General features: G+C 25.8%; 1 protein-coding gene across 1 annotated transcript in view; it reads left to right on the top strand.

Moving 5' to 3' along the window:
* Positions 1-11,199: 11,199 nt before the first annotated feature.
* The window catches only part of LOC136074031 (uncharacterized), a 22,249-nt gene continuing 19,303 nt past the window's right edge, over positions 11,200-14,145 (top strand). The window contains exons 1-2 of the mRNA XM_065786329.1: positions 11,200-11,218; positions 11,320-11,501. Coding sequence (XP_065642401.1) covers positions 11,200-11,218; positions 11,320-11,501 — 201 coding nt within the window. The remainder of the gene's footprint in view (positions 11,219-11,319; positions 11,502-14,145) is intronic.

Raw genomic sequence — 14,145 nt, 5'->3', positions numbered from 1 at the left:
TTAATCAATTCTTATATCAAAGTTTACATCTTGGTACTAAAAGATAGATACAAGAGTTATCTACAAATTTATAAAGGTTTCTAGATTACAGGCGCTCTGGAGGCAAGAGGGGGCACAAAACCAACATCAATACCGGCAATAAAGACTAACAATATTTAAAAAAAAGTATTTTTTTTTAATAAAAATGTAAATTTTTATACACAAGATTTTTTGTAATTAGCTATTAGACCCCAGTCAAGTATAGAAGTTTAATCATTGTCTTTGGGTGGATGTAAGGGTGATGGTTTCAAACACCACCCTTACATCCACCCAAAAATGTCAAAAGTGACACTTTTTTTTATAAATATTTATCTTCATAATAAAAAAGAAATCTAGTATCAAGTCAAAAATTACATTTTATTACTTTACAACATCACTAGCAGCGCACCCTTTGTTTCAAGTGGTGTAGATGGGGAAGGGGGCGTGTCATCGCCTTCCTCCTTCTTTTACAACCTAAAAAAAAATTATATTTTTAATGAGATTCGAAAAATTATTTTGATGTAATTAAAATAATAAACTTTAATATAAAAACATCTTTTACCGAAATTCGAAATACATCACATAACGCTTAGTAATAGTTATAGATGGTTCCCCCTCTGAACTGAAAAATATTTTAAAAACAAAAAATGTTTTAAAATATTATTTTAATTATTTGACTTCTTCAGGGTTCCCACTATTAAAACTGGGGCTAAAATTAGGGATGTTAAGGAGATTTAAGGAGATATTTTCCTAATAATTAAGGAGATTCAGTCATGAGCAACAATTTTTTGAAGGAAAAAGTAAGGAGAATTAAAGAGGAAACAATTATATTAAAAACAAAAATCTTTCTTTTTCCAATAAATTTTAAATAGAAATAGATGAGCTATTATAAATGAATATATAAATATATATATATATATATATATATATAGATATATATATATATATATATATATATATATATATATATATATATATATATATATATATATATATATATATATATATATATATTTAATGCATTAGATTATGATATATCAGCTTAATGTCGTCTAAATAGAAAAGGAATTATTAAATAATGGCATTACATTTAGCGGTATTAACGAAAAACACATTTTTATTCAAGGCAGAAACCTAAGGCTATTCTTTTTTCAGCACAAAATCCAATTTCAAGAGATTCTTTAAATTCTCAATTATAGATAATGCCTGTCAAACTTAAATATTGACAATTTCAATATCTTCCGTAACTTTTATTTTTGCTTCCATGTTCACTGTTTTTTCTACAGACAGGGCTTCATCAAAATACTTGCTTAAATATATATATATATATATATATATATATATATATATATATATATATATATATATATATATATATATATATATATATATATATTTAATGCATTAGATTATGATATATCAACTTAATGTCGTCTAAATAGAAAAGGAATTATTAAATAATGACATTACATTTAGCGGTATAAACTAAAAACACATTTTTATTCAAGGCAGAAACCTAAGGCTATTCTTTTTTCAGCACAGAATCCAATTTCAAGAGATTCTTTAAATTCTCAATTATAGATAATGCCTGTCAAACTTAAATATTGACAATTTCAATATCTTCCGTAACTTTTATTTTTGCTTCCATGTTCACTGTTTTTTCTACAGACAGGGCTTCATCAAAATACTTGCTTGCTTGTTTGCAGTAATCTAGTTAATCTTTTGTTATTTCAACTTCATGTGCCTTGAACCCGTGAAATGTGAGTTGGTCTTGTGTTGAACGTAAAGAGATAGTGTCTGGGGACATATTATCATTGTTCAAGCTTTGGTTGCTGCTAAAACCACGTTCAACTTGAGCTTGACTGTGCGATAAAATGAGGACAATTTTGAAAATGTGCTGTAGATTTGCATACATTTTTAAATCAATGTAATTCCACAAAAAGTAGTGCAAACAATCCTAATCTTTATCAAAAGTCAAAAATACTGCTTTGTTATCAACTATCACACTTTTATAGAACTAGGAATATTCTTTCTTAGCTAAATCACCAACAGAAAATCTAATTTTATTGAGTAACAAGCTTCACCAACAGTTTATCAAAAAAAATAATCAAACTTTTCTGTGATATTTAATCATAAATGATGGGGAAATACACACCAGACACCAGCGAGCAACCAGTTAAGACAAAGGGCTTTTCTCAATAATATGAGTACACATTGAGACAAGAAAATCACATCATTTCTTTTTGAACTTGTCAATTTGAACATCAGTAATCTTTCTCTTACTCTTGAGTTGCTAATGATAATACTTTAATGAAAAATTTTTAATAAAGATGTTGTAGTTTTGTCATTTAAAAGAAACATCTAATTGAATGAACTTCGCATAAAAGTTTCGCAGAAGTTCTTCAAGTGTCATCACCAGAAAAGGAGTCTTTCAAACTGATAAACCGGTTTATCAGTTTGAAAAGAAACTAGAAGAAAAAAAAATAGCAAGATTGAAAATAACATTTTGAGATTTTTCCTGAAAACTTTAAAAATAATATGAAAAAAGTATTTCAGAATATTTCTATACTTTTGTAATAAAACAAAATATATTACATAGAAAGCAATAAAATTGCATCTGGATCAAATATTACCTACCAAGGAATGTATTTAGAATGCAACCAATTTCTTCAAAAAACTTTAAAAGAACTAAAACTCTATTTGTTCAAGCACTTAAATGGTCAAAGTTGTTGTTTTGCCCTGATTTACCAAGTTCAGGTTGCTTACTCTTTGGTAAAGACTTCCAGAAGTCAACAACTAAGATTATTTTTGACCAAACCTCTCTTGCTTTTTAGGCAACACTTTGATTTTCAGCCCGTTGAGTGCCACAAAATATGTACGGAAAATCTGCACTTGTTGCCTCAGCTATTCTTTTATAATCACTTGCTTTTGATGGACTTTAATGAAATATTTGGTACATTGAAGACATTAACTTCTTTAAGTTCCAATCTGTAGCTTTAGCACCCGGCTCCCCGATGTGACGACACCGGGGAGCCTGGGGGCGCGTGCCTTTTTCCCTCCCCCTACTTTTTTTCTAAAGGCCCTTATTCATTAATTTTTTTTCATAAGAAATTTTTAGATAAATAGGACTTTTTTTAAAAAAATTTTCATTGTGTGCCCCCCGTTGAAACCTGTGTCATCGGCCATGTTTTGTGACAAACACTCCACACTTATTATAAAACCTCTTGACATTAAACTTTATGGATGTGGAGTGTTTCTTGAATTTGGAAAAGCGTTTAGTTCAATTAGTTACTCCATCCTACTAAAAAAAGTGGAGCACTACGGTGTTCGAGGTATTCCTTACTTATATTTTTTATTGTATCTTCTTAGTAGATTGCAATTTGTCTTCATCAATAAAGCCAAATCTTTGCCAATAAAATGAAGGTGTACCCCAAGGTTCTGTATTAGGACCATTGTTTTCCCTTAATTTTTGAAATGATTTTAGTACCTGTCAAAAACTTTAATGGCTTACCATTTTAAAGGCGACACCAACTGACTGAATAAAATTAAATCTGTAAAATAAATTAATAAACATATTAATTATGATTTATCCATTCAATGGCTGCGCTATAAAAAACTGAGTTTTAATACCAGTAAAACTAGGGTTTTCAAAAAATTGCAGTTATAAAACCGTGGTTTTGGTTTTAAATTGAAAAATAAACTGCTTTTAACCGTGGTTTTCGGTTTTCTTGTTAAATGATAAAACTTATGTAAGTTTATTTTGCATTGTTTATTTAAAAAAATATTTAAACAAAGTGTTCTAACTTTAGCAAACTACTCAGTAAATTTCTACTTAAAAGTTTGAGTACGAACTGATGACATTTGTATAAATTTTAAAACTTTTTGTGCATTTATCAAAATTCAGGGTAGACAAAATTATTCTCATTGTTTACTTAATCAAAAAACTAAAACTATCATTGTAAATTCCATGTTCCTCCTTTTCTGAACAACTGTCTGTTTCCTTGGGAACTGGTACATTTGTGTCTATTATTCATGATGCTTTAAGATGAATTTGTATCCTATTTGATAATTTCTTGTTTCATCACTTCCTTTTTATCAAAAAAATCCTGATAGATTAAATTCATCACAGTTGTTGGACTATTAAGACGACGATTTCCTCTTTGATGAATAGATGAGCGATTAAATTTGTTGTTGGTAATCGTATTATCCAATACATCGTCAGCTAAAATTTCTTTAAGGCTCGTTTTTTGTAAATAACTTTCCCTGGTTTTAATTTTTTTTCCGGTTGAGGGTTTGGATTCTCCAGTCGAAAGACCATTGATAGTAATTTCATGACGCAAATTATGGTTTTGCAGTAGTTGTGGATCTAACAGAACTAAAAATATCCGTGCGTTTTTTTAAGGAATAAAAAACATTAATATAACAAATAAGCTATCCTATTTGAATATTAAAATACCTTATATTTGAATATATTTGCGTGTTCTATTCAATATTTGAATATTTTCTTTGAAATAATTATATAACTTTGAAAACGAAAACACATATTCAGCTTTCAAGCAAAATACAATCTGAATAATAAAATAATAGTTTAATTACTTTCAAATTTTTTTTGTTTATACACTTTATATTTTTAAATACTATTATACAAAAAAATCACTGAAACCGTTTTTGAAAACCGACGGTTTTTCATTTATGCCGGTTTTGACAAAAACACTGCGGTTTTCGGTTATCGGTTAAAACCAATTGGAAACCCTAAACAAAACAAAACTCATTATTTTTAAATCTAAAATGTATAAAAACTTAAACTTCAGACCAAAGAGCCAAAAAATCTTTGCCCTGGTTTCATTAAAATATCTTGAAATTAAAATTGACTAAAATCTATCCTTCTCCTTTTATCTTAAAAATGTAGCCGTGGAGTTGTGTAGATCAAATGGAATGCTAGCCTAAATTCGCAGCTATGTCAATAATGAAGCTATACTCAATATATACAATGCAATTTTTGTATCACATCTCATTTATGTTTGACAGGTGTAAAGACAAAGCAAGTCTTATGCTTTTTTAAGATTATCGAACTTTAAAAAACAAGGTAAAAAAAACTTACTTTAATCAATATATTTTAACTTTGATGTCCATTTTCAAACTATCAAAAATACTCTAATTGCATGATCTTGTTAATCAATTAAATTGTATATTTGTCTGGAATCATAAACAAGTAAATCTCCCACTGTCATTTTCCAACATTTTCACCACTAAAATAAGTTATCGTTTTTATTTTTTACTGTTTAGCAATTTTAATCTATCTACCATAGTTGTTCGGTAAAATACGGTGATAATTCTATCACAAACCAATGCACAAAATTGTGCAATAATTTACATTTTCATTTTCAATCACTCAACTAAATTTCACAATTTAAAAACAATCTTTTTGACAATTTGTTAGGGTGACCAACCGTCCTCCTTTAGGAGGACACGTGTTACTTTTATGCCTGTCAACCTTCGTCATCCTTTTTGAGCAAAATATTATTAAATGTTCCCTTTTTAAAATATACTTTTACTAAAAAATATTTAGCTTGGTAAACATCCTAGTTTATTTTGTAATTTGTTGTGAATTTGAGCAGCTCTTTATTAAATCATTTTTGTCTGTTTAAAAATCCCGCGCACAATTGCCCTTTGTATTTGAATCTTATTGGTTCAAATGTAAGATATTCCCCTCATATTAAAATGCAAATAGTTCGAAACTTTGAGGTATTGAGGTTTTGATAAAAAAAATTTATTCTTGCTTTATGTTATAACTTTTTGCTCGTTAATTTTTTTTTAATAGAAAATTACTTTTTTTTAAATGTAAATAGTCTTTCAAAGTTTAATAGTTTGCCTTTTTCTACAACAATTAAGTGATTTTTTAACTAATTATCAACTGATTAATAACTTATGTTTTATTATAGTGAAAATTATGTTTTATTATGTTTTTTTTCAAAATTTAAATGAATCGCGTTGACTAGTGCGCGGAATGAATTGTGCGCTGAATTTTGACTTTTTAAATGGAGATTTTCTTGGTAATTTTTTCTTGTGCTGTCTCAAATGAACTTATTCTTTGACCTTTATTTTCTGTTTTTAAAGATTTTTTACCGCAACCAGAATTATTTTTTATCTCCTTAGGCTTTAAGTGAAACTCATACCGTAGAGTGTGTTTCCTAATTTCAAAATTATCACCGCCTTCTTTACGCCTATATTTAAATATTTTGTTACAACAAGCTTTGTGAACATTGGGTTTTCTCTTGGTTCGGCAAAGGAAATAGACCAATATTAGACTTTTCCACATTGTTATTATAAAATGAACTTTCAAACAGTGTTCTAGAGCTATACATTTCTCTTTCATCTTTTTTCACCTCTTTTGGTTTAATAATGCTTAAGTAAGAACAAGAATTTTTTATTTCGGAGCAAAACTTTGGATTTAGTATGTTTACATTTTTGTTCATACTTGCCACTTTTTTAGGCTAAAAAAGTAGTTGCGCAACCGAATAATATGAAGTCAATAAATCTGTATATTTATCCATAAGTAAATTTATGCATTTAGATTAATTAGTTGTATACTTCAATTCATGTAATTGTAATGTAATTGCAATGTAATTGTAATGTAATTGTAATGTTATTGTAATGTAATTGTAATGTAATTGTAATGTAATTGTAATGTAATTGTAATGTAATTGTAATGTAATTGCAATGTAATTGTAATGTAATTGTAATGTTATTGTAATGTAATTGTAATGTAATTGTAATGTAATTGTAATGTAATTGTAATGTAATTGTAATGTAATTGTAATGTAATTGTAAGGTAATTGTAATGTAATTGTAATGTAATTGAAATGTAATTGTAATGTAAATGTAATGTAATTGTAATGTAATTGTAATGTAATTGTAATGTAATTGTAATGTAATCGTAATGTAATTGTAATGTAATTGTAATGTAATTGTAATGTAATTGTAATGTAATTGTAATGTAATTGTAATGTAATTGTAATGTAATTGTAATGTAATTGTAATGTAATTGTAATGTAATTGTAATGTAATTGTAATGTAATTGTAATGTAATTGTAATGTAATTGTAATGTAATTGTAATGTAATTGTAATGTAATTGTAATGTAATTGTAATGTAATTGTAATGTAATTGTAATGTAATTGTAATGTAATTGTAATGTAATTGTAATGTAATTGTAATGTAATTGTAATGTAATTGTAATGTAATTGTAATGTAATTGTAATGTAATTGTAATGTAATTGTAATGTAATTGTAATGTAATTGTAATGTAATTGTAATGTAATTGTAATGTAATTGTAATGTAATTGTAATGTAATTGTAATGTAATTGTAATGTAATTGTAATGTAATTGTAATGTAATTGTAATGTAATTGTAATGTAATTGTAATGTAATTGTAATGTAATTGTAATGTAATTGTAATGTAATTGTAATGTAATTGTAATGTAATTGTAATGTAATTGTAATGTAATTGTAATGTAATTGTAATGTAATTGTAATGTAATTGTAATGTAATTGTAATGTAATTGTAATGTAATTGTAATGTAATTGTAATGTAATTGTAATGTAATTGTAATGTAATTGTAATGTAATTGTAATGTAATTGTAATGTAATTGTAATGTAATTGTAATGTAATTGTAATGTAATTGTAATGTAATTGTAATGTAATTGTAATGTAATTGTAATGTAATTGTAATGTAATTGTAATGTAATTGTAATGTAATTGTAATGTAATTGTAATGTAATTGTAATGTAATTGTAATGTAATTGTAATGTAATTGTAATGTAATTGTAATGTAATTGTAATGTAATTGTAATGTAATTGTAATGTAATTGTAATGTAATTGTAATGTAATTGTAATGTAATTGTAATGTAATTGTAATGTAATTGTAATGTAATTGTAATGTAATTGTAATGTAATTGTAATGTAATTGTAATGTAATTGTAATGTAATTGTAATGTAATTGTAATGTAATTGTAATGTAATTGTAATGTAATTGTAATGTAATTGTAATGTAATTGTAATGTAATTGTAATGTAATTGTAATGTAATTGTACTGTAATTGTAATGTAATTGTAATGTAATTGTAATGTAATTGTAATGTAATTGTAATGTAATTGTAATGTAATTGTAATGTAATTGTAATGTAATTGTAATATAATTGTAATGTAATTGTAATGTAATTGTAATGTAATTGTAATGTAATTGTAATGTAATTGTAATGTGTATTGTAATGTAATTGTAATGTAATTGTAATGTAATTGTAATGTAATTGTAATGTAATTGTAATGTAATTGTAATGTAATTGTAATGTAATTGTAATGTAATTGTAATGTAATTGTAATGTAATTGATGTAATTGTATGTAATTGTAATGTAATTGTAATGTAATTGTAATGTAATTGTAATGTAATTGTAATGTAATTGTAATGTAATTGTAATGTAATTGTAATGTAATTGTAATGTAATTGTAATGTAATTGTAATGTAATTGTAATGTAATTGTAATGTAATTGTAATGTAATTGTAATGTAATTGTAATGTAATTGTAATGTAATTGTAATGTAATTGTAATGTAATTGTAATGTAATTGTAATGTAATTGTAATGTAATTGTAATGTAATTGTAATGTAATTGTAATGTAATTGTAATGTAATTGTAATGTAAATGTAATGTAATTGTAATGATAAATAAATAAATCATCTTTTGCTTTTTATGTTTATATGTAAAACCGAAAGAAAAAAAGCAATGATTGCTTTTTATTTTAACATTAAAAGAGATTAATATACGGTGTGTCAATTAAATTCATTTGAGTTTCCTGGAAGAAAAAAGTGTTTTCTTCGGACAGTTAATTTTTAAAAATGCGTAGCTATTTTTAATGAATTTTTTTAAAGATTTATAAAAGGTGTATAGATAAAAACAAACACTCCCCTCTTATTTTTTCCAGTTTTTCTTGATCGACTTATAAGTTTAAAAAAAGACAAGTTATAAATAAAATTCAATTCAAGAGAACTTTTGATATTATGCCAAGTCTCTGAAAGAGCTTAGACGTGTAATTTATAATATTTAACCCTTTCGCGACTGACTTAAAAACTGCTTTATGACTGCGCGAAAAATAGCGATCTTGGATCATGATCAATTAAAAGATTATAAAATAAAAACTACTAGTCGGAATTTTACAAATAAAACCTTGTTTTTTTTGCCAAAGAATTAGCTTTCAGAAAATTAGAAAACTAAACAAAATATTTTATTATCTTAGTAACCTGATCAAAAAATAACATGTTGAAATTAACAAAAATATATACTTTCTCTATGTAACCTTTAACAAATAAAGAAGAAATACATAAACATATCGTTTTTAATATTAAATAAATGAGATATTTATAGTGGTGATCAAACAAAAAAATCTTCACCACTATCATTGAAAAAAATATCAAGATCTCATTTATGACATTATACTTTTTATCTATTTTTGGTTATTTTTTATAATTGATTTTTAAGCGGTCTATAAATGCAATTAACAAACGGTTTGAAGCACTAACTTAAGAAATTATTCACATTTCAAAAATAAGTTTAAAGTTTACCCTTTTTGCTATAGATGATTTGAATTATTCAAAACCGTTTATGTACCGCCATGCGGGTCACTCGTCATTTAGAAATAAATTTTTATGAACCGCCATACAGGTCACTCGTCACGAAAGGATTAAAAAATCTTATAGTATTTTAAAATATTTAAAGTATAAACTTATAAAATTTTGCTGCATGCTTCTAATTAGGGCCGTCTTGAACGGGAAGTAAAGTGGGTGTAAAATGCTGTTATGTTTGCGTTTGAGTTGGCACACTTTTACATTTAGCATTTTTTTTTTCCATATATTTTGCTGTTCATACATTAATATAAAAAAACTATTTCATAAAAAAAAGAAAATATATATATTTATATAAACAGAAAGAGTCTTAAAGTAGATATGGATGATCAGAGTCAACACAATCTTTTCATAGAGCCCCTATGTGAGCTTTAACAAGTGCCAAGAAAATAAAAATATTGTAATAAAATAAAATAAAAATAGAATAAAAAAATAAAAAATAAAAACTCCGTTAAAATCTTTAAAGAAATGACAAAACTCTGAAAATTTTTTTTTTTTCTACAAATAAAAGAAAAAAGAAATAAATTCCTTTGAATATATCAAAAAATTTGGTTAAAAACGATAATGTATATTAAAAAAAGATAGTGTATATTAAAAAAACGATTGTATATATGTTAAGTTTCAAAGCTGTCATTTAATTTTAAAATTTCTTTTTTTATATAAAACTTAAATGAATTTATTGTTTTCACCATATTGATATGGTTATTTTTAAAACTGTTCCATATCTTAAGCCCTCGTTATCTTATACTATATTCTTTGTATTTAGTTAGTTTACGAGGTAGTGTGTATGATAGCCTCTCGTTTGATTTCAGAGAATAGTTATTGTTTCGATTTATCTTAAATTTTGTTTCAAAGTTTTTTGTTGTGAGCTTTTTTAAATGATAATACATAAAGATCATGTGTTGAAATGTATTTATCTCGTATACATTCATCATCTTCATTTCCCTCATTAACGGCTTTGCATGCTCAAATTTGTTTTTTCCGTAATTTTGCATGCATGTTTTTGTACACTAAATATCTTTTTAAGTTCAGAGGGTTGTGTGCTTGCCCACGCAATATTACCATAACTGATAAAGCTATGAACTAGGCTGAAGTATATTAATTTATAATTTTGAGTATTAATGAAAGGACTAATTCTATACATAATACCAATAGTTTTTTTAATTTTTGATTCAATGTATTTTATGTGGGAAAGCCAAGATAAGTTTTTATCTACATAGACTCCTAGGTAATTTAAACATTCTCGTTTTTTAATTTGTTTACTATTCACAAAAAGAAATGGTAATTTAAGTGGCAGGCTTTCTTCCTGCGTTTTTTTATAAAATAATGTGTATTGAGTTTTTTCTACGTTTATTGAGAGTTTATTAGCTCTGAATCATTTATTTACTTTTAACAGCTCAATATTCATTTCACCATATATCTGATTGATATCACTATTGGACATAACCAAATTAGTGTCATCAGCAACCATAGTGTCAACAAATTAGTGTCAACACAAAAATGATTCGAAAAAAAAAAGGCAAGTTATAAAGGAGGTAATCGGTAAAAAACGTTTATACGGTAATTTACTTCCCAAAAATCTTAAAGTTAATAACAATTGTATTGTAAAAAAATCCTTAGTGGCCGAAACACTTAATCAGTTTTTTGTAAATATAGGTCCTATTTTATTATCAAATATAGCAACTTCTGAAATACACTCTAAATCTTACGTAACCTCAAACAACATTAGTGTTATGTCTAATCCTAAACTTACGGAAAATGAATTATCAGACACAGTCTCTTTGTTTCAGCCCATAAAAAATGTAGGTTTCGATACTATAAGTAGTAATGTCGTTATTAAATCGATAAAATACATCACAATTCCATTATTACATATTTTTAATTTTTCTTTAAAACATGGTGTTTTTCCAGAAAACCTAAATATTGCAAAAATCATTCTAATTTTAAAATCAGGCGATCCTTCTGAAGTTACAAATTATCGTCCAATCTCAATTCTTAATTGTTTTTCTAAAATATTAGAGCAAGTTATTTATAATAGGCTTTATTCTTTTTTAAATGTAAATATTACTCTTTCCCATAAACAATTTGGATTCAAATCTGGCCATTCCACCGATCATGCAATCATTCACCTTGTTAAGGACATATTTAAATCGTTTGATGAAGACAAGTATGCCCTTCGACTTTTTATCGATTTAAGTAAAGCTTTTGATACAGTCAATCATCAAATCCTTCTATCGAAACTCAAAAGTTATGGTATAAAAAATACTTACTTGTCCTGGTTCGAGAGTTATTTGACAAATAGGAAGCAGTATATAGTTTATGATGAAGGAAAAACTAATTATGAGACAATTACATGTGGTGTTCCTCAAGGATCAATTTTAGGGCCATCTATTTCTTGTTTATATAAGCGATTTAAATAAATTTACTAACGTTTTAAATACAATTTTATTTGCAGATGATACCAGCTTGTTTTATTCCAATAAAGATATAAATATATTATTCCAAACATTAAACAAAGAACTAGACAAACTAACCCAATGGTTTAAATCAAACAAAATATTACTAAAACAAAATACACTTTATTCCATCGCCTACATAAAAAATCAGATATTCCCTCAGAACTTTCAGACCTTTTTATTGACAATCAATTAATAAAGAGAGAGCAATCAATAAAGTTTTTTGGCGTGTTTCTAGACAAAAATGTAACCTGGAGGGAACATAAAGGTGTTGTTGAAGATAAAATATCAAAAAATTTAGGTATAATGTACAAAGTAAAGCAGTTATTACATCAATCTTGTTTAAAAAACATTTACTTTCCTTTTATTCATTGCTACTTAAGTTATGCGAACATTGCTTAGTGTAGCACTAACGCGGGAAAATAAAAAAAATGCTTAGCATTGTGCAATTGTACATATATTTTTATCATTTTAAATGATAATCTTCTTTTTGAGAAATTTTTTTTTTATTTTTGCGTTATTTATTAATCTTTTACTTTTATTTTATACTGTTTATTTGCTTTTACTTAATTGGCAATGAAAAGTATAATAAATATAATTAAATAAGTTAAACTATAAAATGCTCTACCAACAAAATGTTTTTATATAAAATCATATCTTCTTATTTTTCAAACCAATTCTTAAATGTTTTTTTTGTCATTTAATATTTTAATAAATTTTGTTTCTTTTATTTTACAAAGCAATTGTTATATCTTATTTTTTGAAAAACTATAAATTTTAAACGATATGCGATATATTTAAATTTTCTTTTATAGTATATATCAGAGATATATACATTGAAACTATATTTTACTGTCAAGCTATATTTGTCTAGTAATGACGCATTTTTACGGGCTTAATGATAAGACTAAATTTGTCTTCTTCTAGCCCCGATTATGTAATTTTTTTTTTTATAAGTTACGACTGTAAATTTTTTTTATCGGCAAAGTGTAAAAAATAATTAATTAATAAAGCATACATAGTTAAATTTAAATTTGCAAATACATTACAGAAGTCGTTTATATATATTAAAATAAGGAGAGGGCCGATAATTGAACCTTGCACTCCGCACAGAATATTTAATGTACCAGAATCCGGATTTATCACATATTGTTCTCGGTCAGTATGGTGGCCTTTTATCCAAGAAAATGTTTTGTTTGTTACACCATAATAATTTATTTTTTCTAAGAGTATAGAGTGATTAACTGTGTCAAATACTTTTGATGGATCTATAAAAATTACTACTGTAAACTGTCTCTAGTTAGCAAAAAAAAAAACATACGATATCCAGCCCTCCCTCCTACCCCATATGAGACCTCTTCGAGACGGTCCTGTTTTTTATGTTTATATGTACAACCAAAAAAATAACCATGATTGCTTTTTATTTTAAAATAAAGGGATCAATACACGATGTTTCAATTAAGTTTATTTTTAAAAAAGATTCCTAAAAGATGCTAAATAAAATAAACTAAAAAAAAAAGATAAAAATAATTAAGATATAAAATAATGTTTTCTTCAGACAGCTTATTTTTAAAAATGCGTAGCCATTTTTAACAAACATTTTCAAAATTTCTAAAAGATGCATAGATAAAAACAATGAAAAAACTAAAATAAATGATAAAAAAAGCAATGACGAAGCCAAAACTTTAAAAACTTTACTCGTTTCTGTACGTCAAATTAATAATTATACTTCGGTGGATTTCTATATTTTCGTTCGCGCGTTAACAACTGAAGAGTACGCGGTATAATATAAATGAATAATATATACTTTCTCAAAACTTTTTAAATGTGACTCAACTAAGTTGTTGATGATTTTGTTAAATTCATGAACAATAAGTATATGAGCACGACTTTAGCATAATTGGCCATATTGTCCACTTTTTCATCGTTTGTTTCAATAACCCTATCAATTCTAAGGTTATTTCGTCTGTTTCAATCTTCATTACCTACA

This window comes from Hydra vulgaris, chromosome 01 (assembly GCF_038396675.1).
Source record: "Hydra vulgaris chromosome 01, alternate assembly HydraT2T_AEP".
NCBI classification, from domain to species: domain Eukaryota; kingdom Metazoa; phylum Cnidaria; class Hydrozoa; order Anthoathecata; family Hydridae; genus Hydra; species Hydra vulgaris.
Note: the sequence above shows the minus strand (reverse complement) of the source record. Positions and strands in the feature narration are given on the sequence as shown.